This window comes from Haliotis rubra, unplaced genomic scaffold (genome assembly GCF_003918875.1).
Source record: "Haliotis rubra isolate DU_JTF1 unplaced genomic scaffold, ASM391887v1 Scf62, whole genome shotgun sequence".
Taxonomy (NCBI): Eukaryota; Metazoa; Mollusca; class Gastropoda; order Lepetellida; family Haliotidae; genus Haliotis; species Haliotis rubra.
Window position 1 is genome coordinate 1,168,195 of NW_025767324.1, and position 26,593 is coordinate 1,194,787.

General features: G+C 42.4%; 1 protein-coding gene across 1 annotated transcript; it reads left to right on the forward strand.

Moving 5' to 3' along the window:
• Window positions 1-832: 832 nt before the first annotated feature.
• LOC124256149 lies at window positions 833-24,672 on the forward strand. The gene is made up of 10 exons (XM_046690106.1): window positions 833-882; window positions 10,554-10,820; window positions 11,198-11,212; window positions 13,561-13,796; window positions 14,498-14,678; window positions 15,530-15,637; window positions 18,406-18,541; window positions 21,641-21,767; window positions 22,820-23,081; window positions 23,917-24,672. The coding sequence occupies exons 1-9, from the start codon at window positions 834-836 to the stop codon at window positions 22,835-22,837; spliced, it is 1,137 nt and encodes a 378-aa protein (XP_046546062.1). The 5' UTR covers window position 833; the 3' UTR covers window positions 22,838-23,081; window positions 23,917-24,672.
• The last annotated feature ends 1,921 nt before the right edge of the window (window positions 24,673-26,593 follow it).

Here is a 26,593-nt window from a genome sequence, read left to right on the forward strand (position 1 = left end):
CTGCATAACCCGCGGTCGCTTTAACGACTAGGCTACCACGCCGCCCTGGTGTTATTTTAAAGTATATGGATTGCTTTTCAACAAAGCCAACTTCCTTTCAATTAAAATGAACCCGAAAGCGCAGTATGCTTGTCGCCTCGACCTGTTGCTGTGTATCTTTCAACCCGTCATGAAAAGATGAAGTCAGATATTTGAATAGCCTAAAACCAACCAACCGCCAAAGCCCTTTTGGGATTTCCCGCATGCCGGCTAGATTTGATCCCTATAACATATTCTGTTTTGTGTACAGTGCCAACACGGCTTTCCTAAACCCAACATTCTTTTATCATACGGGTTCCACTACAGGGACGGGTCCTTTTCAGTCATCAACATCACAGCGACACCGGGTGTTTAACAGAGCCCAGCGTTTATACCCGCGAAGATCCGTGTTAGAATTGGTCTTCAGTAATCCATGCTTGTCATAAAAGGCAACTAACGGGATCGGGTGGTCAGGCTCGCTGACTTGGTTGACCACATGTCATCGTATCCCAATTGCGCAGATCGATGCTTATGCTGTTGATCACTGGATTGTCTGGTCCAGACTCGATTACTTACAGAATGCCGCCTTATAGCTGGAATATTGCCGAGTGCGGCGTTAAACAACAAACCAACCAACCAACCCAGCGTTTACTCTGGCGTCAATTAGTGACCGGAACTTCGCCGTACAAGAATCCATGGTGGGGGCTACGTTGGTGCAATTGTTGTCAATGTAGACTGACTGGATTCCACACACTAGGCTATATGTAGGTTGTATTTACTCGCTACAAAGAGTCATTCATCTCAAGACGGCCGACATGGCGCAGGTGACCGCACTCCTCGCTCTGCTGTTGACGGTCTCTTCCTGTAAGTGTTGTCCACGTGAACGTTTTAGTTATAATTACATCTGTCTCTTAATTAGATGAGTGAGGTGACTGTAATATTTTAAGAAGATTTTAACAATAGTGAAAGTCGTAACCATGGATATGGTTTTGACCAAAAAGGGCAATCTCTGCGAGGATCTGCGATTGGAAAACAAACTGCGATATGTGTATCAGCTATCAGATATCTTATCAGCTACAACTGCGAAATCAGATATATTGTATTAAATTGAAAGTATGCACCTATAAGAATCTGTTTAAATAAAAACACCTTGCATGCAACAATGAAATATTTGTGTCAGAATATTCTGTTGTGTTTTTTCAACACTCAGTAAATGAGTACATTGCAAGGTACTAAACGAATAGCACGTTTCGAAGCGAGAGTCTTTGTGGCTTGTAGGTGTGGGTTTCGCTGTTGTAGTACTGGTCAGTGTTGGTTGGTGAAGACCATGACTTGCAATTGGGTATATACCCCTTAAAGACAGATGACATAGCAATATTTGACTCATACCGAGAGACGACAGAGATGGCGCAGGTGCCCGTTCTCATTGCTCTTCTTGTGACAGCGACATCATGTAAGTTTTGGGATGTCTTAATTATTATCACAATGTTTTCTTAATTGGACAAATTAATGTACGTGTTTTACAATAACAGGGCGCTGGTAATAACGACATATCGCTGATTTTTAACTTCTTTCAAGTCGTTACCATCGGTATGGTTTCGACCAACAGAGAATAATTCTACATAATGAGGGATTTGAAACCATTCATTTTGTTTAGAGAATAGATGTTTTGTCAGCTGCAGCTCAAACCAGATATATATTTTATTGAAACTATGAGTTATGATAAGCAATTAAAATGAGTTATACTAAACATTTAAAAACACCTTTCAATTGGTGTGGCAGACAACTTCTTAATATTTTTCAACACTCAGTATGGCAAGGTACTAAACGAATAACACGTTTCGAAGCGATAGTCTTTGCCGCTTATATGTGTGGGTTTCACTGTCGTATACTGGTCAGTGTTGGTTGGTGAAGACCATGACTTGGGTACATGTAGGTCAAACATACCCCTTAAAGACAGATGACATAGCAATATTTGACTCATACCGAGAGACGACAGACATGGCGCAGGTGCCCATTCTCATTGCTCTTCTAGTGACAGCTAATTATTATGACATTTTGTTTTATTAAGATGTAAAATAAGGTGAATTTACGTATTAAAGTCGCAACCATCGGTATGATTTCCACCAACAGAGAATAATTCTGTGATGAGGGATCTGGTATTTGAACTAACTCATTTTGTTGGGATAACAAATATTTTGTCAGCCACAGCTCAAACCACATCTGTTTTACTGAAACTTTGAGTCATAATAAACACTTAAAAAATCTTGTAATTTTGTGGCAGACAGCTTCTTAGTGTATTTCAACGATCCCCGCCCAGAATGTCAAATGCTGGGCGCCTGAAGCTAGTTTGTGTTCAGCGATCGGAGAGAAACCTGTTTTTTTCACGGGAGCCAGTATTTCCTAATGACATGAATAATGCCACATGATGAATCACGTACAGTCAGTCTCTCAACAGGACAATGTTCTGAACAAACACAACACCTTTTGATGCAAGAGTCTTTGCGCTTACAGGCGTTAAGTTCACCTTCGTAGCACTTGTCTGTGGTGGCTGATGATTAACATGAAGTCATAGGTGTATATAGGTCATATTTACCCATTATTGACAGTAACCATCGCTATACCTGAGTCATAGTGAGACGATACCATGGAGCAGGTACCCGTCCTCTTGGCTTTTCTGTTGACGATCTCATATTGTAAGTGTTACGATTTGTAATTTTTACTAACAGCTGTTCCTTATTTAATTGAATCAGCCGAATTGTCATTGTTTACAAATTTGCATTAATAGCACATTGCATCTCATCGGACAGATCGCAGAATTTCAAATTTTGAAGAAAGTTGCAACGGTGTGCTTTTCACCTGCCAAAGGAATTTCTGTAGGAAAATCTGAGATTCGAGTTTATTCTCAAAATACCTTCTTTTCAGCTTTATGGTTTAGAGAACTTTGCTCAAGATAGGAGAAATATTATTCAGGTTTTTGACGATACCTACATTTTTGTAAAAATTGTCAAAACATATTTACCTCGATAGAATACGTTTTTCAAGTAAACATAACAAATTGTGTTAAAAGATCATTTGACAGAAAATAATAAGGTTAAACTTTGAGGAAAATAGTAAATTGTTTTTCTTATAGTATAACTGTATGATTGCAGGACTTGTATTTTTAATTTTTATTTTCGTTTTTGAACATTTCGAACATGACATTGCCGTTATTCTTTAAGTAGTAGTAGTACTACTGACTTGGATTTAGCGTTAAAATTATTCTAATTCACAGTGAGGATAGTGTATAGATATGAGAGCGCCCATACCATGACGAACTCTTTAAGATCCGATGAAACAGAAAAGCCGAATTCATCAATCACAATCAATGCACGCATAGATGAATGAAAACGCCGTGTCATCATTCACAATAAAGCGCTGTATACTTATCCATATACACCCATCTGTCATCAACAGCCAAGAACTTGTAAAACCTGTTCTTCCATCTGGGCACAGTAATATATATATATATATCAAGTTATGCAAAAGACATGAATAGATGGAGACTCTGCCGAATCGTAATTATCATATATTATCAAAACATTGAGCATTAAGAGATACTTCTTTTTCGTGATGTATGACATTTACTTAAAGGAGAGGGACCGTGGAGTAGCCTAGTTAAAGCGTTCGCTCTCATGCCGAAGACCCGTGTTCGATTCCCCACATGGGTACAATGTAGGAAGCCCATTTCTGGTGTATTGCTGGAATATTGCTAAAAGCGGCGTAAAACCATACTCACTCACTCACTCGCTCACTCTTTTTTCGTGATGTATGACATTTTACTTAAAGGAGAGGGACCGTGGAGTAGCCTAGTTAAAGCGTTCGCTCTCATGCCGAAGACCCGTGTTCGATTCCCCACATGGGTACAATGTAGGAAGCCCATTTCTGGTGTATTGCTGGAATATTGCTAAAAGCGGCGTAAAACCATACTCACTCACTCACTCGCTCACTCTTTTTCGTGATGTATGACATTTACTTAAAGGAGAGGGACCGTGGAGTAGCCTAGTTAAAGCGTTCGCTCTCATGCCGAAGACCCGTGTTCGATTCCCCACATGGGTACAATGTAGGAAGCCCATTTCTGGTGTATTGCTGGAATATTGCTAAAAGCGGCGTAAAACCATACTCACTCACTCACTCGCTCACTCTTTTCGTGATGTATGACATTTACTTAAAGGAGAGGGACCGTGGAGTAGCCTAGTTAAAGCGTTCGCTCTCATGCCGAAGACCCGTGTTCGATTCCCCACATGGGTACAATGTAGGAAGCCCATTTCTGGTGTATTGCTGGAATATTGCTAAAAGCGGCGTAAAGCCATACTTACTCACTCACCTAAAGGAGAAATATGGATGTAATGATAATATAACGGAATTTTCTTTTGTAACATTGATTTAACATAAACTCTGTCAAAAAAGAAACGCAACCCTTCCTCAGATATGAAAAAATTCCGTTTGAATGAAGTTTGCTTCCAAACTAAATGTTATTCGTTATTTGATACACGTAATTAATGAAGATTACCATCCAAACAACTGCATTTGTACGCATAAGTGTATTTTATTGCTTATTCCGTCACAACGCATGGCGAAATGACCCTCATGGTGACTTCGCACAAAAAACACATGCAAATCATGAAATGGCAGTTAATGTAGGGGTGTATAAAAGCCCGCCGACGACTCAGGTGGTGCAACAACGTAAGGATATGGACTTTACAAAACTGGAGGCGCATCTGGTTTTCTGATGAATCCTGTTTCTTTTGCAACATCACGACGGAAGAAAACGTGTGTATAGGAGACGTCATGAACGTTTTGCGCCCATCTGCGTCCGACAGGGGACAGATTTGGCGGAGAAAAGCGTTATGGTTTGGGGATCCATCTCATACAACCAGAAATCAGACTTGGTGATCGTTGAAGGGAACCTGACAGCCCAACGTTACATCAACCACGTATTACAGCCTCACCTTCTCCCGATTATTGACCAACAGACACAGATTTTCAACCAGACAACGCCCGGCCTCATACTGCACGTGCAACAATGAACTTTCTGCAGAATTCCAACGTCAATGTCTTGCCATAGCCCCTCTAAATCACCAGACCTCAACCCTATTGAACACCCTGTGGATACTCTGGAGTCGACGCGTACGTCAACGTCAGCCGCCGCCACAGACGCTGCAACAGCTCGGCGTTGCACTGCAGGAGGAGTGGAGAGCCATTCCCCAGGAAAGAATCCGGCGTCTTATCCGTTCTTGTCCAAGGAGATGCCGTGCAGTGATTGCAGCTCGTGTTGCTCATACGAGATACTGAGAAAGACGCCCCCTGGTGACAAACTGGTGTCTGTGAGGATGACTTTTGAAATGACAATTTTATTTTCGCTTTTGAACATTTCGAACATGACATTGCCGTTATTCTTGTAGTAGCGTTAAAATTATTCTAATTCACAGTGAGGATAGTGTATAGATATGAGAGCGCCCATACCATGACAAACTCTTTAAGATCCGATGAAACAAAAACCGAATTCATCAATCACAATCAATGCACGCATAGATGAATGAAAACGCCGTGTCATCATTCACAATAAAGAGCTGTATACTTATCCATATACACCCATCTGTCATCAACAGCCAAGAACTTGTAAAAAACCTGTTCTTCCATCTGGGCACAGTAATATATATATATATATATCAAGTTATGCAAAAGACATGAATAGATGGAGACTCTGCCGAATCGTAATTATCATATATTATCAAAACATTGAGCATTAAGAGATACTTCTTTTCGTGATGTATGACATTTACTTAAAGGAGAGGGACCGTGGAGTAGCCTAGTTAAAGCGTTCGCTCTCATGCCGAAGACCCGTGTTCGATTCCCCACATGGGTACAATGTAGGAAGCCCATTTCTGGTGTATTGCTGGAATATTGCTAAAAGCGGCGTAAAACCATACTCACTCACTCACTCGCTCACTCTTTTCGTGATGTATGACATTTACTTAAAGGAGAGGGACCGTGGGTAGCCTAGTTAAAGCGTTCGCTCTCATGCCGAAGACCCGTGTTCGATTCCCCACATGGGTACAATGTAGGAAGCCCATTTCTGGTGTATTGCTGGAATATTGCTAAAAGCGGCGTAAAACCATACTCACTCACTCACTCGCTCACTCTTTTTCGTGATGTATGACATTTACTTAAAGGAGAGGGCTGGTGTATTGCTGGAATGCTAAATAAAACCATACTCACTCACTCACTCGCTCACTCTTTTTCGTGATGTATGACATTTACTTAAAGGAGAGGGACCGTGGAGTAGCCTAGTTAAAGCGTTCGCTCTCATGCCGAAGACCCGTGTTCGATTCCCCACATGGGTACAATGTAGGAAGCCCATTTCTGGTGTATTGCTGGAATATTGCTAAAAGCGGCGTAAAGCCATACTTACTCACTCACCTAAAGGAGAAATATGAGTGTAATGATAATATAACGGAATTTTCTTTTGTATATTTGACATTGTTATTTAACATATATTTCATTCACTATTTAACCTAATAAAAACATAAATATAAAGCTTGAGTGAACAGTGAATTGTATAGTGCGAAATGTAATTGCAGCCATGTCTATCCAAATAAACCAGTAATCACATGCATATACAGTTTTCTGGAAGTAGATACTACAAGCATTTGCATAAGCATCGGATTGAAGTTATGATGAGTTGGTTTATCGCATCAAACATTTTCCATAAGATGTTCAAGTTCTGATACAGAGAATCTCAATTCATGAGGAAACTCATTTTCACGACGATTCGTTAAGAAAGATGTTGAAGTTATTCTATTTGAAATAAAGGTTCGCTATTTGGGCATTATCCATTGGTCCATCATCGGTCCAATGTTTGTCCCACTTCCTGTAGATTGGCTGCTGGTGGTTCCATGGTCAGTTTATGTATTCCGGGTCAAAATGAAGACCCATATGTTTTGCAAGGGATGGTCGTGAAGACGTTTTCCTGGAGATACTCATTTACCCGTGGTCTCCTGGTGACCTTGTTGGTGGATCAGTGGATGGCTATCGATATGTGGTACAACGATAGAATCCAGGATTTGACGCCAATAAAGCCCCTGACCGTCGACCTAGGCAGTATTCAAGTTATATAACGGCTTGTCTGGTTGGTGGAGTGAGGAAACGCGAAGTGATGCACTTCTCAGACCGCACTTGTAGACAAAACCAAGTGGGATTCGAACCAATCATAGGTTTCTGAATAACACTTATTTGGCCTTTTGTCTGATGCAAAGTTAGCCTCCTTTCAGTTTCATTTTAGACTGACTGAGTATGGTTTTACGCCGATTTTAGCAATATTCCAGACAGGGTAACAACAAGTAGCAAGTTCATTTTTGGTATGACGCTGTGTGATCCACAAGAAGACGCTCAAGAAGATAAGGTGTTATATATATGTTATACGTGACATAGTTCACGTCCAAGTCTTCTCTCTAAAATCAAAGGACTTGACCTGCGATATAGCACACTTTTTGAGATAACTTACGTAGAAATGTGCTGACGTCATGATGACGGTTGACTTACATGAACCTACCCCGTTAAACTGGTTCCCTGCTTCCTTTGCGTGTGATCAACTTACGCCAAAGCTTTATTGCGATATAATAGACGGGCCCAGCTTCCCTCCTAATATTGTCCGTATAAACAATCAATCGGTTAAATAGTTAAATATACTCTTTGAAAATGTAGGCAAACCTGAACTTTCAATTTGGATGGGGTGTATAAGCGTTAACAGACTTTTGAAATACAGACATCTTATGAACGCACCACCATTTCTCTTTATCACCGCCTTAAACACAACACATGGAATGCACAACGCAGTAGTCCGGGGTGTCATTCTTGATTTTGACGGTTTTAAAGAAGGTCGATAAATTACTGTAGACCATTAATGTTGACAATCATCTTGCATCACACAGTTGTTAGTGTTTGTTTCTAGACGGGTTTTTTAATGAAAATCGTACACATGCAAATTTCACGTCATACACCAATCACCTTTCAAGAACGATACTGTACAAACAACTATGGTCATAAGGAAGTGCAAGGGGTGATGCACTCTCAAAACATTCATTATTATCATACCAACATTGATTGACTTCCAATTGTAAATTATAGTTCTCTTACTTTTTTTTAAAGAGTATGGTTGAAGATATTTTCTGAGATAGAAATATGACAAGATGATGTCAACGATCTATCATGCCTGCAGCTTATCCCAGATATATTCAAACCCTGCTGTCCTTACCACAGCAGCCATACTCCCCATCAAAAGTTGAGACTCACTAGTGTAAATGTAGCCATTATGTAGTCAACTGTTCTAATATAAATTTTGCAAAACATTCCATACTGTTTAAAGGTACTGTTTACACATGAACTGATGTATTGTAAAACACATTTGTAACGTTGAAAAGATTATTGTGATGAGTTCAATAAATGATGAAATTCAGTGAAAATTGACGAATTCGTAACAAAACTTTACACCAAAACGCAGCTGTTCACATGCATGATATTTGCACATGCTTCACAGCAATTTGATGCATGATCCTCGTGCAATTCATCTGCATAAGGTTTTCAGTTGGTTCCCCCAAGTTAGTGGAGAAATTCATCTTCGATGTAACCATACACATATACATAACATATAGGGAGTGCTTTAAGTGAGTCTTAACTTTTGATGGGTAGTATACATGCCGTCGTCCCAGGCCGTCGTTGGTTCAAAAGCAGTTATGTCTGTCCCTGAACACCAGAATGACTCAGCATTCCTTACAATGTATAACGTTATTAACTGTATGTACACCTGTTTCACGGCCGAATTCATTCAGCGAAATGCTGCATGGCTGTTGCCTTTCCTTTCCCTATTTTGTTCTGTTTGCCATCTCCCAGTTCTGAGGTCATTCCATTTGGATTTTAAACCTTTCTCCAATAAAACACAAGCTTTGTTCATCATTCGGTAAAGTGAGTGAGTGAGCTAGTTTAGTTTTACGCCGCACTCAGCAATATTCCAGCTATATGGCGGCGGTCTGTAAATAATCGAGTCTGGACCAGATAATCCAGTGATCAACAGCATGTGCATCGATCTGCGCAATTGGGAACCGAAGGCATGTGTCAACCAAGCCAGCGAGCCTGACCACCCGATCCCGTTAGTCGCCTCTTACGACATGCATGGGTTACTGAAGGTCAATTCTAACCCGGACCTTCACGGGTCCATTCGGTAAAGTAGAAAAGCTATTAAAGTGTCACCTACCCGAACGTGTTGCGTAATAAAATATCGTCATGCTCAGAAGCACTATAATTATATTTTTCTGATGTAAGTTTTCCATTCAACACCAGGGAACACAAGGGTGAAGAACGATACACACACGCATATAATTCTATAGGGCAGCTATACCAATTACTTCCAACATGCGCATCTAAATACTGTACCTGCTTCAAAACAAACATGGAATCGGAACAAACATAGTGTGTCCTATGTCATCTTTCAAAACACATTCTTGTTTGTACCTGTTACAAATGTCATGTGAAACTGATCTTCCATGTACTGAAGAATTTCCTTTCATCAGATTCACAGCGTGATTGGTACGATATGTCCGTATGTTTGAAGAACAGCGCCGTGGCAAAACAAATGTGCAGGAGTTCTTAGTCTCTATCATTCAACGTGACTCGGACTTCTTGTGTTTAGTCTGTTAAGAGCTTGGCTAATATTTGCATACTTTCAAGACTACACCCTGGCGGAGTTCAATAGGCAGAAGCGCTTTCTGAGCCTTTTCAAAGTTTCTAAGCGATCTCCGCGGACCGACGGGCGCTATCCAGCAATGGGTCAACGTCCTCCCGCAGAGGGCGCTGTTTTCAAAATGGCGCTGCGTACTGACTTTACTGATATTATTGGATGTAGAGTTTAAGGTAGCAGATTGTGGCCATCACCATACCAGTCACACAAACTAATAGAAGAAGTGCTCATAAAGAAAAAACTTATTATTACCGATTAGACAGCATGAGTAGAATTTATCATAATGTCGTCACATAAGTTGAACTGGACTCCGGTTGATATTTTAATAGTGGGGACAAAAATGTCTTACATAAGTAAGGGTTACGTGCAAAACCATACCGTCTTGTGCTGCACATGGGGTAGAGCCAACTCTCTAACGTTTTATGATGCCGAACGTAAAGTAACGACTTAAATGACTCACCAGAATTGGCGGCATTGCACGAACTGAAATGATTGTAGGCCTTTAGTGCAGACGTTCTGTACAGTGGGCGATGTGCTTTTATGTGTGTGTGTGTGTGCGTGCGTGCGTGCGTGCGTGTGCGTGTACACGTGCATTTATGACGCAATACCTTATATGTTTATATACTAGTAATACCTTACACCCCTTCAGATTTTAAACTGTTACTTTTTTGAGCAAATACTTTCATACCGCGGGAAGAGAGTGGTTATGTTGAAATTATTGTTGCTGCTATTTCGTTCTTTTCCATCCAACGCTCTGCAGATGTCCACGCCCAGACTTCGACGCCATGCAGCGTCCGACGTGATGCGGCGTGTTTGGCGGCCATGAGGTCCCTCTACACCAACACCTCGGCCTATTGGTTTGGGACGATGTTCGCGACGGACTGCCCACCCGGCAGTGGAGGAATCTTGTGTGGAAACTCGAACCCATCAGGAACCTCCCTCCTCACTCGACTCTTGGGAAACAACGCCGCCGACGCCAGCGGTTTATCCTTCGTCGTCAACGTCACGTACCCCATTACTCTTCCAGGTAAGCGACACCGTCACCGGCCGTAACTCTAACGGCGTTATTCCCTTTCACTTCACAGATTCAATAAGAAAATGAAATCGGTTTTGTAGATTTTAATCTCATGTTTTGATAAAAGTAAAGTAACATGTGAATTGTTTATATGTTTGTTGATATATATGGCGACAGCAGTTTCTGCTTGATTCCACGTTATTGGATAACTCTCTCTTGTCGTTGTTGCACATGAACGCTAAGTATTGTGAGGGAGACAGGTTTATTTCTTTGATACTGTTGCAGATGATATTTAAGGCTAAGGTATGGCTATTATGATTCTGTATTTAGTACCCTTCGAACAATATATTATCAACCATACAAAATAGTTTGATTTATTATATTTTCAGCTGATGGATCTGACCGTGAGTATAACCCTCCTCTGCTACTGAGGCAACACACATATTTGGGGCCCACATAGGGTTCCTATGGGCATGGAAATGGGGCCTGATTTGGGTAACCCTTTGAGGCACCACTCGGATTTGTCCACAGGCGGATTCTGAAGCGTACTTGTAAATCCACACAACATTTCTCTTAAGGTGGTTATGTGATGTGCAATGGGCGATGGGTAAGCCAAGTGGTTAAAACGTTTGCTCGTCACCTAGGATCTAGGTTCGATTCCCCACATGAGTACACCTGTGTTACGCCCATGTCAAATTCAACGTTATAGTACTGAGAAATATTTCTCTTCTATGATCTCTTAGGCCTAAGGGAACGGCGGGGTATAGCCTAGTGGTCAAAGCGTTCGCTCGTCACGCCGAAGGCACGGTTCGATACCCCACATAAATACAATGTGTATTTCTGGCGTCCCCCTCCGTGATGTTGCTGGAATATTGCTAAAAGCGGCGTAAAACCGCACTCACTTAGGCCTCAGCGAGGTCCTCTCCCGAAGATAAAACAGATTGATGTGTTTTGCTCGCGGAAAACCTTCCAAACCGTCACAGAGAACCAAGTTCATTTCTTTTGCTTACCATAGTAAGTCAAAAACGGGTCCAGTTAACTAACTGCATTCAACCCTTGCTTTGTGTCATATTATCGTTACATTAATCGAAATGTCATTGTATCCCAAATGCGTAGATCAATGCTCATGCTGTTGATCACTGGATTGTATTTCGAATTTCCGACATAAGCCAATAACATCACGAGTTCCAAAGTAGAATCGCCTCCTTACCTTCTCAAGTTTTTCGTGGTCCGAAGCAAGTCCTCCACTACCTCTCCAACCCAAATTTGCGTAGCAAGGTAAAAAGAGCTTCGGAAAATATTTAATTAACACAGGCATTTTCTAACCAACAGGAATAACACCGGTCTCAATTCATTTCCTGTTTTACATTTTAAACTTTACATACTGGTACAGAGTAAATGGGCACAGTTGACCATTCGGGCCGAAACTAGGTCAAGTCGCATTCCTTGTGTGGTGAAGGGGAATGACTCGCTTTCTCCGTCTTATATTGCGGTAAACACTCTGACAATTGTCATGTGTTTCTGGGTTTATATTGAACGAAAAATCACCAACTTACAAAATATCGAGAGTGTTAAGGACTGGAAGGCAATAAAATGTTATAAATATTTGTCTAAAAATAGAAAATGCACTTACCTCCTATTCAGTTACTCATAAAACACATTATAGTTTCCCTTAAGGCTCACAGATTTTTCAGAAAACTATCGCGAGGAGAGTTATTCAGATGTTATATCAACACCGACACATTTTGATGAAGGGTAAAAATAGCCGTGAAGATCCAGGTTAGAATTGATCTTCAGTAACCCATGCTTGTCCTAAGAGGCGACTAACGGGATCGGGAGGTTAGACTCACTGACTTGGTTGACACATTTCATCGTATCCCAATTGCGATGATTGCTCATGGTGTTGATCACTGGATTGTCTAGTCCAGACACGTTTATTTACAGACAGCCCTCATATAGCAGGAAATGGGCTTCGGACAACATACCCATGTGGGGAATCGAACGTTTTATTCACCATCGATATTAAAAAATATCTACAGACGTTTTAGTAATATCAATAAAATATTTGCTAACTAATTTATCCTGCGACATCTTATAATAATGAATTTCAGACATACAGTTTAGAATGAGTATGGTTCTTCGTCTCTTAAGTCACATTATAGCTCTAAGAACATTTCACCTCCAGTTATATCAATAACTATTTCTTTGCTATCTGGGGCAGTGGGGTAGCCTAGTAGTTATAGCGTCGCTCGACACACCAAAGACCCGGTTTCTAGTCCCCACATGGGTACTTTGTGTGAAACCCATTTCTGGTGTCCCGCGCAATGATATTGCTGGAATATTGCTAAACGCGGCGTAAAACTACACTCACTCACCCTTTTCTCTCTTAGAATTTACCCTGCGATATCTTTAAATAATACATTTCAGTTGTATAATTTGGAGTGAGTGAGGTTCTACGTCATTTTGCGTCACATCATAGCTCTAAGAAGAACACATGGCGTTCCATGTATGTTCTTCAAACCTTCTTGTAAATGACAAATCATGCAGTCATAAGTCCATGCTTCTCTTTCATGAGGGGCGGTGGGGTAGCCCTAGTGATTAAAGCATCGTCACGCCGAAGACCGGGTTCGATTCCCGGCATGTGTACAATGTGTGAAGCCCATTTCTGGTGTGCCCCGCCGTGATAAAGCTGGAATATTGCTAAAAGCGGCGTAAAACAATACTCACTCACTCATTCTTTGATGATCACCAGGAACATACCCCGGGTGTGGGAGGGTAGTGGACGTACCCTATACAAGGTCACAATATTTCTCCATCGACGCCCTGGGCTCTACTGTATATCCCCCTTTCGACGTGCGCGAGCTGCCGGAAGTGACGTGGCCAGCGGAGCAGAACGCCCTCTACACTGTCATGATGTATGACGTTGGCTTCAGCTTCATGCACGCGTTGTACATCAACGTCGTCGGCGGCAGGCTGCAGGGTGGAGATGTAGGTATCATTTATTGCATGGGCGATTACATGACATGCAAAATAAAGTATAAAGTTGAAAAACCTATATAAAACAGTAGTTTCTCGTTACTTCAAACATTCAATTATAAAACACATGCAAATATATCAAAAGTTCGTCATCAAGCGTTCGTTTCAAACGTTGCTTAATACCCCGAAAGGTGAAGCCATCATCACTCTCCTTACATGTCGTCATTTGGGACCGTCTCCGTGGTGTAGTGGTTAGAGCGTCCGCCCGGAGAGCGGGTCATACCAAAAGACGTTTGGTACTTGTTGGTCCCTGCCTGGCGCTCGGCATTAATGGGTACAACAAAGACTGGTCGGCTCGGAGTCAGTGTAATGTGTCTGAGTGGGGTATTCATGCTTCACTGCGGCATGGTATCTTAGTGAGCTAGCACTATAAAACCAGCTTAAGTCTGGGCTTGTACAAGCAACCACACATACATATGCATGCAGCGAAATATTCTAAAGTATAGATACGACGTTATACCCCCATTTCACCTCACCTCGTCATTGTTACATCAAATAATTAGAACTACAAATACATTACACGGCTGGAGGACATACTGTTGTGGGCAAAAACAATACCACTGTTTTGTCACGTGGTATTATTGCTCAATAGTTTTGGGTATCGATCGATAGATTCCTCTAATGAGAACTTAATTACGTATCCTTTGTTCCAGACCATAGTTGCCTATTTTGGGCCTGGAAACCCCCTGGAGCGGGTGAACCCTTACATGTGGGTCGTGTTTCGGCAACAGGGACGTCTGGACGTCTCCACCATCAACAGCTTTTACCGCACACTCCAATCCCAAAACCAAAACATCTTCGCCAGAGACATTGTGGCGCCGCTGGGGCTCTCGAGTGAGTGAGTGAGTGAGTGAGTGAGTGAGTGAGTGAGTGGTGAGTGGTGGGTGGGTGGGAGGGTTTGGTGGGTGAGTGAGTGAGTGACTGAGTGACTGATTGAGTGTGTGAAAATACCCATGAAGATCCGGGTTGGCATTGGTCTTCAGCAAGCCCAAGCTGTCGAAAGAGGCTACAAACGGGGCTATGTCATCGTATCCAATTGGGTAAAACGATGTTCATGCTGTTGACCACTGGATTGTCTGGTCCAGACTCGATTATTTACGAACCGCCGTCAAATAGCTGGAATATTGCTGAGTGCAGCTTTAAACAAAAAACAAACAAAAGTGTGTGAAAAAGTAACGCATCTGTATTGTTTCATCAACAAACCGACGAAATTTAGACGAAGTCTAGACATGTGAATAACCAATACAGCAAATGTGTTGTACATATTCAAACCAAGCAAAAGCGTTTTCAACTGTTTACAACACCGACTAAATGCCACCAGGAATACCCTCAAGTAATAAAATGCATTCAAAAAGATTATTTAACTCTTAAGAAAGTAATCATCTTGACATCCTAAATCACTCTGAATCTGTCAACACGTGTTACAGTTTCATGTCTTTAGTTACACACGTGTAACGATCACGTATTTATTTATTTATTTATTTATTTATTTATTTATTTATTTATTTATTTATTTTTTTAATTTTTTAATTATTTTATATATATATATATATTTATTTATTTATTTGGGACGAGGGGTGGGTGTTGTGGGGACACAAATATTTCTTTGGTTTGGCGTCAGGCATATCAACTGCACCAACCTTGACGTTTTAAAGACTACACATACTGCTTGTTCATGGTTACAGTGCAGTCGTATGGCATCAACGTGGTCATGGTAACAACGGATGAGTACGCCGCTGCCCGCATCCGGTCTCTTGGTTTTCTGAACAGATGTCCATTCTATTATGGGCAGTGTAAGTTGCACAAATATCCATCCTATGATCATTATGGTTTATATTACACAATTATGTAATTTCAAAAAAATACATGATAAGCAAAAGGTAAATAGAATTGATTTCCAACCACTCGTACCATGCTTATCTCCCCTGTGGATATCAGGGTTAGAACTTGTCTTCAGCAGCCCATGCTTATCTCCCTTGTGGATATCAGGGTTAGAACTGATCTTCAGCAGCCCATGCTTATCTCCCCTGTGGATATCAGGGTTAGAACTGATCTTCAGCAGCCCATGCTTATCTCCCTTGTGGATATCAGGGTTAGAACTGATCTTCAGCAGCCCATGCTTATCTCCCTATTGGATTTCAGGGTTAGAACTCGTCTTCAGCAGCCAATGCTTATCTCCCCTGTGGATTCAGGGTTAGAACTTGTCTTCAGCAGCCCATGCTTATCTCCCCTGTGGATATCAGGGTTAGAACTGATCTTCAGCAGCCCATGCTTATCTCCCCTGTGGATATCAGGGTTAGAACTGATCTTCAGCAGCCCATGCTTATCTCCCTTGTGGATATCAGGGTTAGAACTGATCTTCAGCAACCCATGCTTATCTCCCTTGTGGATTTCAGGGTTAGAACTGATCTTCAGCAACCCATGCTTATCTTCTTTGTGGATTTCAGGGTTAGAACTGATCTTCAGCAGCCCATGCTTATCTCCTGTGGATTTCAGGGTTAGAACTGATCTTCAGCCGCCCATGCTTATCTCCCTTGTGGATATCAGGGTTAGAACTTGTCTTCAGCCGCCCATGCTTATCTCCCCTGTGGATATCAGGGTTAGAACTGATCTTCAGCAGCCCATGCTTATCTCCCCTGTGGATATCAGGGTTAGAACTGATCTTCAGCAGCCCATGCTTATCTCCCTTGTGGATATCAGGGTTAGAACTGATCTTCAGCAGCCCATGCTTATCTCCCTTGTGGATATCAGGGTTAGAACTGATCTTCAGCAGCCCATGCTTATCTCCCTTGTGGATATCAGGGTTAGAACTGATCTTCAGCAGCCCATGCTTATCTCCCTTGTGGATATCAGGGTTAGAACTGATCTTCAGCAACCCATGCTTATCTCCCCTTGTGGATATCAGGGTTAGAACTGATCTTCAGCAGCCCATGCTTATCTCCTTTGTGGATTTCAGGGTTAGAACTGATCTTCAGCATGCTTATCTCCTTTGTGGATTTCAGGGTTAGAACTGATCTTCAGCAGCCCATGCTTATCTCCTTTGTGGATTTCAGGGTTAGAACTGATCTTCAGCAACCCATGCTTATCTCCTTTGTGGATTTCAGGGTTAGAACTGATCTTCAGCAGCCCATGCTTATCTCCCTCCTGTGGATATCAGGGTTAGAACTGATCTTCAGCAGCCCATGCTCTATCTTCAGCAACCCATGCTTATCTCCTTTGTGGATTTCAGGGTTAGAACTGATCTTCAGCAACCCATGCTTATCTCCTTTGTGGATTTCAGGGTTAGAACTGATCTTCAGCAACCCATGCTTATCTCCTTTGTGGATTTCAGGGTTAGAACTGGATATCTCCTTTGTGGAGGGTTAGAACTGATCTTCAGCAACCCATGCTTATCTCCTTTGTGGATATCAGGGTTAGAACTGATCTTCAGCAACCCATGCTTATCTCCCTTGTGGATTTCAGGGTTAGAACTGATCTTCAGCAACCCATGCTTATCTCCCCTTGTGGATATCAGGGTTAGAACTGATCTTCAGCAGCCCATGCTTATCTCCCCTGTGGATATCAGGGTTAGAACTGATCTTCAGCAGCCCATGCTTATCTCCCTGTGGATATCAGGGTTAGTGATCTTCAGATGCTTATCTCCCCTGTGGATTTCAGGGTTAGAACTGATCTCCAGCAACCCATGCTTATCTCCGCTGTGGATTTCAGGGTTAGAACTGATCTTCAGCAACCCATGCTTAATTTCAGGGTGTCTCATTGGAATCATTACAGTGGTGGTCAGACTCACTCGTGATTGATACAAGTCTTTGCGAAATGGGTCAATGCTATCAATTGTTGTGTTTGTAATGATTAAGTAACGTTTTCAGCTGGAACATTCTGAAGTAATGTCAAAAATTGGTTTATGTTCCTGAATGATGTTCCAACTTTTATGCCTGTGTATATGTTTTTCTTCATACTTTAGCAATGCAGATTTTATTACAAGGACTGTAACACTTTTGGAAGTGTCTGTAATATTTTCATTTTGGTTATAACTGGCATACGCCTTTGTCCCTGTGGTCCATGTTGCTGCTGTGTTAGTTTGTTAGCGTGAAACGTCGATGTATAAAATATTATATAGCCCATTTATGATCTGCCAAATTCATCACGTGAATAAGATACATTACTCCAGTATCAATATTACACCGGTGACTGGATCTACGTGAACTCAAATGTCATTCCCAACTCCCTGAGGAATATCCACCCTTATGCCTATGAGTCACTAGACGTTTGACAGTCACATAACTATCTCATTCTACCGAGTACCCATTCGCTGCCATATCTCTGTCTAGCAGCAAACTGACGTTTTAATCTCTTACAAGAAGTTGATAACCAGATCTGTAGATTTGTAATGGCAAAATATATTCTTTGCAAAAGTCCTATTCTATCTATATATACCAATTATAATACTGTTTTTTCATGCTTGATTTGCAGTCGACATATCATTTAAAGATAGGCACACATTTCGTGACCAATTCACATAACATTTGTATGATCTAACTATATCAAAATGTATATCATCCAGGGCTGGACAGCTACATCCAGAGAAGAGGAGGTCTCCCGTCACTTCCGGCCCGGTTTGGTCTCAGTGTCTCCATTGATGTCAGCTTCACCGCCCCTGCTATAACGTACACATCGTGCGACATAGTGTACCAGAGAGGGTAAGTCCTCATGTCCCCGCTATACCACACACATTGTGTGACATAGTGTATCAGAGAAAGTATGTCCTCATTTTCCCACTATAACGTACACAGCGTGCGACATAGTGTATCAGAGAAGGTAGGTCCTCATGTCCCCGCTATAACGTACACAGCGTGCGACATAGTGTATCAGAGAAGGTAGGTCCTCATGTCCCCGCTATAACGTACACAGCGTGCGACATAGTGTATCAGAGAAGGTAGGTCCTCATGTCCCCGCTATAACGTACACAGCGTGCGACATAGTGTATCAGAGAAGGTAGGTCCTCATGTCCCCGCTATAACGTACACATCGTGCGACATAGTGTATCAGAGAAGGTAGGTCCTCATGTCCCCGCTATAACGTACACAGCGTGCGACATAGTGTATCAGAGAGAAGGTAGGTCCTCATGTCCCCGCTATAATGCACACATTGTGTGACATAGTGTATCAGAGAAGGTAGGTCCTCATGTCCCCGCTATAACGTACACAGCGTGCGACATAGTGTATCAGTATCAGAGGGTAGGTCCCCATGTCCCCGCTATAACGTACACAGCGTGCGACATAGTGTATCAGAAGGTAGGTCCTCATGTCCCCGCTATAACGTACACAGCGTGCCACATAGTGTATGAGAGAAGGTAGGTCCTCAAGTCTCCGCTATAACGTACACATCGTGCGACATAGTGTATCAGAGAAGGTAGGTCCTCATGTCCCCGCTATAACGTACACAGCGTGCCACATAGTGATAAGAGAGAAGGTAGGTCCTCATGTCCCCGCTATAACGTACACAGCGTGCGACATAGTGTATGAGAGAAGGTAGGTAATCATGTCCCCGCTATAACGTACACAGCGTGCGACATAGTGTATCAGAGAGAAGGTAGGTCCTCATGTCCCCGCTATAACGTACACATCGTGCGACATAGTGTATCAGAGAGGTAGGTCCTCATGTCCCCGCTATAACGTACACAGCGTGCGACATAGTGTATCAGAGAAGGTAGGTCCTCATGTCCCCGCTATAACGTACACATCGTGCGACATAGTGTATCAGAGAGGGTAGGTCCCCATGTGCCCGCTATAACGTACACATCGTGCGACGTATCCAAGAAGGTAGGTCCTCATGTCTCCGCTATAAACGTACACAGCATGCGACATAGTATATGAGAGAAGGTAGGTCATCATGTCCCCGCTATAACGTACACATCGTGTGACATAGTGTATGAGAGAAGGTAGGTCCTCATGTCCCCGGTATAACGTACACATCGTGTGACATAGTGTATCAGAGAAGGTAGGTCCTCATGTCCCCGCTATAACGCACACAGCGTGCGACATAGTGTATCAGAGAAGGTAGGTCCTCATGTCCCCGCTATAACGTACACATCGTGTGACATAGTGTATCAGAGAAGGTAGGCCCTCATGTCCCCGCTATAACGTACACATCGTGCGACATAGTGTATCAGAGAAGGTAGGTCCTCATGTCCCCGCTATAACGTACACATCGTGTGACATAGTGTATCAGAGAAGGTAGGTCCTCATGTCCCCGCTATAACGTACACATCGTGTGACATAGTGTATCAGAGAAGGTAGGCCCTCATGTCCCCGCTATAACGTACACATCGTGCGACACAGTGTATGAGAGAAGGTAAGGTCCTCATGTCCCCGGTATAACGTACACATCGTGCGACATAGTGTATCAGAGAAGGTAGGTCCTCATGTCCCCGCTATAACGGACACATCGTGTGACATAGTGTATGAGAGAAGGTAGGTCCTCATGTCCCGCTATAGCGTACACCGTGCGACATAGGGTGTCAGAGAGGGTAGGTCCTCATGTGCCCGCTATAACGTACACAGCGTGTGACATAGTGTATCAGGGAAGGTAGGGCCTCATGTTCCTGCTATAACGTACACAGCGTGTGACACAGCGTATCAGGTAAGGTAGGTCCTCATGTCCCCGCTATAACGTACACATCGTGCGACATAGTGTATGAGAGAAGGTAGGTCCTCATGTCCCCGCTATAACGTACACAGCGTGCGACATAGTGTATCAGAGAGGGTAGGTCCTCATGTGCCCGCTATAACGTACACAGCGTGTGACATAGTGTATCAGGGGAAGGTAGGTCCTCATGTCCCCGCTATAACGTACACAGCGTGCGACATAGTGTATCAGAGAAGGTAGGTAATCATGTCCCCGCTATAGCGTACTGGCGTGCGACATAGTGTATCAGAGAAGGTAGGTCCTCATGTCCCCGCTATAACGTACACAGCGTGCGACATAGGTTATGAGAGAGAAGGTAGGGTCATCATGTCCCCGCTATAACGTTACACAGCCTGCGACATAGTGTATCAGAGAAGGTAAGTAATCATGTTCCTGCTATGTCACTTATCTTTCGATAGGGCATGACAAAAATGGCACCATAAGCCCCTATCATATATTTGTTATGGTTTCTCACAACCCACCGAAACCAGCAAGGGATCAGGAGCAGCCTGGTCATAAAAGCAATAGAAATAAATAAAAACAAACCCATGTTTTCACTAATTGAATAATTTATTTCATGATTTTGTTATTTAATTACTTTGTACTGGTCTTAATTAATTAGAAAGATTCGCTTTACTTTAAAACAATTTTTCAAGAATGGTAGATAAAGAAAAAAAATCAAGCTGATGTGGGTTTGGGTACAAGTACTGTTTATCACACCAGGAATCTGGGATCTCATACCCCGCTTGTCGCAAGAGGCGACTGACGGAATCAGGTGGTCAGACTTGCAGAATTGGTTGATGGATGTCTTCGTATCCCAAATGAAAGCAGGGTGCTCATGATGTCAATCAGGATTGTCTGGTAACATGATCGTCCCAAATTGCGTAGATCTGGATTGATCTGGTCTGGTCCAGACTCGATTATTTACAGACCGCCGTAATATAGCTGGAATATTGCTAAGTGCGGCGTTAATCAATATAAAACCAATAACATTTATTTATCTATTTATCCCTATATTTCTGGAATGTTTGTCCTATCAACATATAAGTCCTGCCTGGTAAAATGACGAACTTATCCTGCCTTGGTAAAGAAGACGAATTTCTCTTTTCCAGCCCTGTAAACCTCACAGTAGATTATCAGAACAGGGAACTATTAGGCGCTGTGGAGGCCCGGCTCACCCCTCAAGTCAGTCTGGTTCCATTGGTGATCCTGGGTCAACCCCATCAGTCACACTTAGAGGTGAGGTAACCCTCACCCATTCGGGGAACAATCTTTCAAAGGTATTAATTTGGACAAATGAAGTTCACCAGCTCGTTAATGTCACAGAAACAATCTCATGGTTTATACTTCCATGTTAAAGAAAGTATACACTTAAAACTTGGATTTCACCAAACAATTAAAAACGTTATTAAAACATTTACCAGGTTGAACACTTAACGAAACACTTCAAGCAACACACAATTTGACATACGTATAAAACACCTCCATGAAAAACAATTTCTTGGGTTATTGATTTCATACCCATCCAAACGTTGGTGTATACTTTCTTTTTTCTCTTCAGTATATCTGTGTGATCGCTTAAATGATCAGGCATAAATAACGGATTTCATTGGCATGGAGTTAGATATAAGGTTTGAGTAGGTTCATTTCAGAAGAAAAGATGAACCGTAAGTCTGAGTGAAGTGAGTGAATAAGTTATAGTGAGTTAAAAAACTAACGCTGCATCAGCCTTACTTAGTCTGCAGGTGTACAGGAACGATACACATTACATGAGACGGACGGGACTGTACATCTGTACCTTACAGTACAACCAATCTGATAAATAAAAATATATCAAAACTGATTGCCGGAGGTCTCTAATCAGTGAGTGAATGAGTGAGTGAGTATGGTTTACGGCGCTTTTAGCAATATTCCAGGAATATCACGGCGGGGACACCAGAAATGGGCATCACACATTGTACCCATGTGGGGCATCAGACCCGGTCTTTTTAGCTTACGCTTTAACCACTGGGCTACCCACCGCCCTCTCTATATCAAATGTGTAGGATGGTTATATGGTTTTACTCGAGAGTAGTAATGTAGGCTGCAGAAGCAGATTTCGAATTTTACCCCGACCTCTTTGACGACCTTGTGTGCCACCATCTCGTCTCACCAACCAATAGAAGGTGTTAGATATAGTCGCCTACTCCTCTACATATATGATCATACTGTTTCCATGTGGATCAGATGACGAGTCATTCTGAATCCCGCTATCCTCTACTTTTGCATAGTAGTATACATTCTGTTTCCAGACAAGCTTTACACACTAATGATGTACGACCCCACCCCAGAGATCGGACAAACTGACCAGAACTCCTACGTCCACTGGATGGTCGTCAACATCCGGGGCACTGACATCACTTCCGGTGACGTGGTATATGACTGGCTACTTCCCATGACAACAAGATTGAATCAGCTCTACCTGTTTGTCTTGCTTGAGCAGACGGCACCTGTCAGTCCAACAACAGCTCTATCCTTCGGGGCAACAGACTGCAATTCATATATCATAAGGAGGTACCCAATATCCCATACATATCAGACTCGTGAAGATCCGGGTTAGAATTTGTCTTCAGCAACCCATGCTTGTCATAAGAGGCGACTAACGGGATCGTGTGGTCAGACTCGCTAACTTGGTTCACACATGCCATCGTATCCGAACTGCGTAGATCGTTGCTCATGATATTGATCACTGGAGTGACTGGTCCAGACTCGATTTACAGACCGCCGCATATAGCTGGAATATTGCTGAATGCGGCGTTAAACAACAAACCAACCAACCATATACATTTCACGTTCTTTCTGGCCGCCTCTGGGAACTTGTTCAAAAGCGAGTCTGTCCAGGGAGCGGAAGATCGGCGGTTGGTGGTCGTGGCAACGATTTCGTCGCACTAAAAATATACTTGATGAACTTCTTTCGCCTGGCATTTACTGGGTAAAACGATTAGTTGTCTAGTAGTCAGTATACTGTTTAACTGCCGGGCATATCTTAACACGTACATGCGCGTCACTATGAACGCAGGGGCGGTTGGGTAGCCTAGTGGTTAAAGCGTTCGCTCGTCACGCCGAAGATCCGGGTTTGATTCTCCACATTGGTACTATGTGTGAAGCTCATTTCTGGAATATTGCAAAAAGGGGCGTAAAACTAAAGCTCACTCACCATATGAAGTAAAGTTAAACCCCATTGTTCCAAATAATACTGGAAAATATTTTCGCCTCGGGTATACCCCAAACATTACCGTTCACTTTTCCCGAAAATGTGCCCTGGTTTTCCCAAAGTCATTTCAGCGTATATATGTACTGAAATTTCCGTTACCTTTAACAATAATTTTACAACCTGTATTTCTTGCAGATGCAAGTTCCGGGCTGGAGACTTCATCCGCTACAATAATCTCTCCCTCGTCGGCATGAGACACCTGAGGGTGATCCCCGACACCTACCAACAGTATATGTCGTACTCGGTTGCCAACTTCCAAACCAAGGGTCAAGCCTGTTGGGGAGAGGCTCCTGACACTCCGCAATGTCCAATCAGGTCAGGAAGCACGCAGACTAAACCAGTTGGCATCATGTCAGTTCTGGCAGTATTGGCAACCTACTTGACCATCAGGAACTAGCAGGTGCCCGTGACGATCCACCCACTTACTAAACAATGGTGCATGGTAGTTATGCTTGAATATTATGTAATGGCATCCATTTCTTGACGGTGTTTAAAACACACTTCCTGTCATGGTTTATGTAATCCCTTCAGCCTAATGTACATTTACCTTCTGATTATCATTTGATTATCCTCCACACTTCCACAATCATTTTTGTGACCCCTTTAGCTTAATGTACATTTACCTTCTGATTATCATTTGATTATCCTCCTCTCTTCCACAATCATTTTGTGACTCCTTAAGCTTAATGTACATTTAACTCCTGATTATCATTTGATTATCCTCCACACTTCCACAATCTTTTTGTGACCCCTTAAGCTCAATGTACATTTACCTCCTGATTATCATTTGATTATCCTCCAGGCCTGATTGGTCGTACATTGTCCCGTTGATCCTGATAATCCGGTATAGCGGCTGTAATGTACTTTTCACATTAAATATTTTTCATATGCCATTTTACCATGTTTTCTTTGTGGAGTGAGTTTGGTTTACGCCGCTTTTAGCAATATTGCAGCAACATCACGGCGGGGACACCAGAAATGGGCTTCACACATTGTACCCATCTGGAGAATCGAACCCGTGTCTTCAGCGTGAACGCTTTAACCACTGGGCTACCCCACCACCCTGTATTTGTGGATAAGCATAAGTAAGCTAAACCTTAACGTCATGTGGGCAGTTGACGTTGAAGAAAGTATATATCACAGATGTTCTGATTGTTGAAGTTGGACACGGTCTCTGTGACCTTATATTAGAGCAAACCTGGCGCTCTCGATTCTCTCTGTGGTTCTCACATACACCTAACTCAGTCCTTTCACCCTCTGAAGGTCCGGGTAAGAATCGGTGTTCCACAACCCATGCTTGTCGTAAAAGGCGACTAGTGAGTGAGTGAGTTGAGCTTAACGCCGCACTCAGCAATATTTCAGCTATATGGCGGCGGTCTGTAAATAATCGAGTCTGGACCGATAGTCCAGGGAGCAACAGCATGAGCATCGATCTGCGCAATTGGAATACGATGACATCTGTCAACCCAGTCAGCGAGCCTGATCATCCGATCCCGTAGTCGCCTCTTACGACAAGCATGGGTTACTGAAGATCAATTCTAACCCGGATCTTCACGGGTTAAAAGGCAACTAAAGGGATCGAGTGGTCAGGCTCGCTGACTTGGCAGATGCAAGTCGTCATATCCCAATGGCGTAGATATACCCTCATGATGTCAGACACTGGGTTGTCTGGTCTAGATTCGATTACTAGTATGTACAGAACGTCGTTACATCGCCGAAAGATTGTCCGAAATTTTGTCTTGCCTGAAAACGGTTAAGTTCGCCACTTTTATCGTACACGAAAAGTACTGCCGGAAGAAATTATTTCTTTGTTAGCTTTATGAAAACTTCCCGCATACCAAATACTTGCCCACACGACATATCTATATATGAAATGTATTTGTAAGGTAGCATGTAGTGTCGCGAATCCAATAGGAGGAGTGTTCTGTATTTGCTAAAGAGGGTCCGGCATGCTTGTTTAACAGTAAATGTACACAGAGGCTAAGTTGTTATGTAAACAGTTACAATTGTAATGTGCGCAATTATATTGCGCAAATGGACTTTGCGTCGAAGTATGGAGTTGAGCCTGGTGTTAGTGTGTTAAGTGCTGGAATATATTAGGCGAATTCTCTGGTGACTACTTCTCTTTTATTGACTCCATGTCTACTTGAATTGTTAAGATTGTGTGCTGTGTCGACAGAAAAGTTGGAAATGAAGGACAAGAGAGGATGCTTAAATGGGTATTGCCCTAGTTTCTGGATATACCTTTCACTTTTGTCGTTGACCAAACAACCCGTACGTGTCACGTTTTAAACAGCTGGGCAAAAGAGCTTTGCACTTAAAATCTCGATTTGAACCTCAAATTACAAATATTATGAAAACTTGACTGAAAACCAACCGTTGAAACACTTCAATATAAGGCTGAAAACATGACTCATACCCGTTTACCATCGACTAACAATTTGTTGTTTGTGTCTTTTATCCACCATCAAACACCGCGACAGGTGAGTAGTAGTTTATTTCGGTAAATCAGGCCACAGGCCCATTTTACAATTATAGTTTGACAAAGATGTTGATGTCGCGCCACCAGTGCGAGTAGCAATGTTTAAGTTCTGCAAGTAATATCTAGTACAATATACATGTTACTATAAAATATACTCCTCACAAAAAGTTAAGCAACAAGTATTTTTTTCCACATATTTTCTTCATGGGTATATGAAGTTATTACTTGGCATATAAGCCATGCAGGAGAACCCTTTACGATTGATGAACTTAAAGCATTTCCCATATTGTTTTTCTGATAACATTGTTAGCACCGCCTGAACGCAACCAC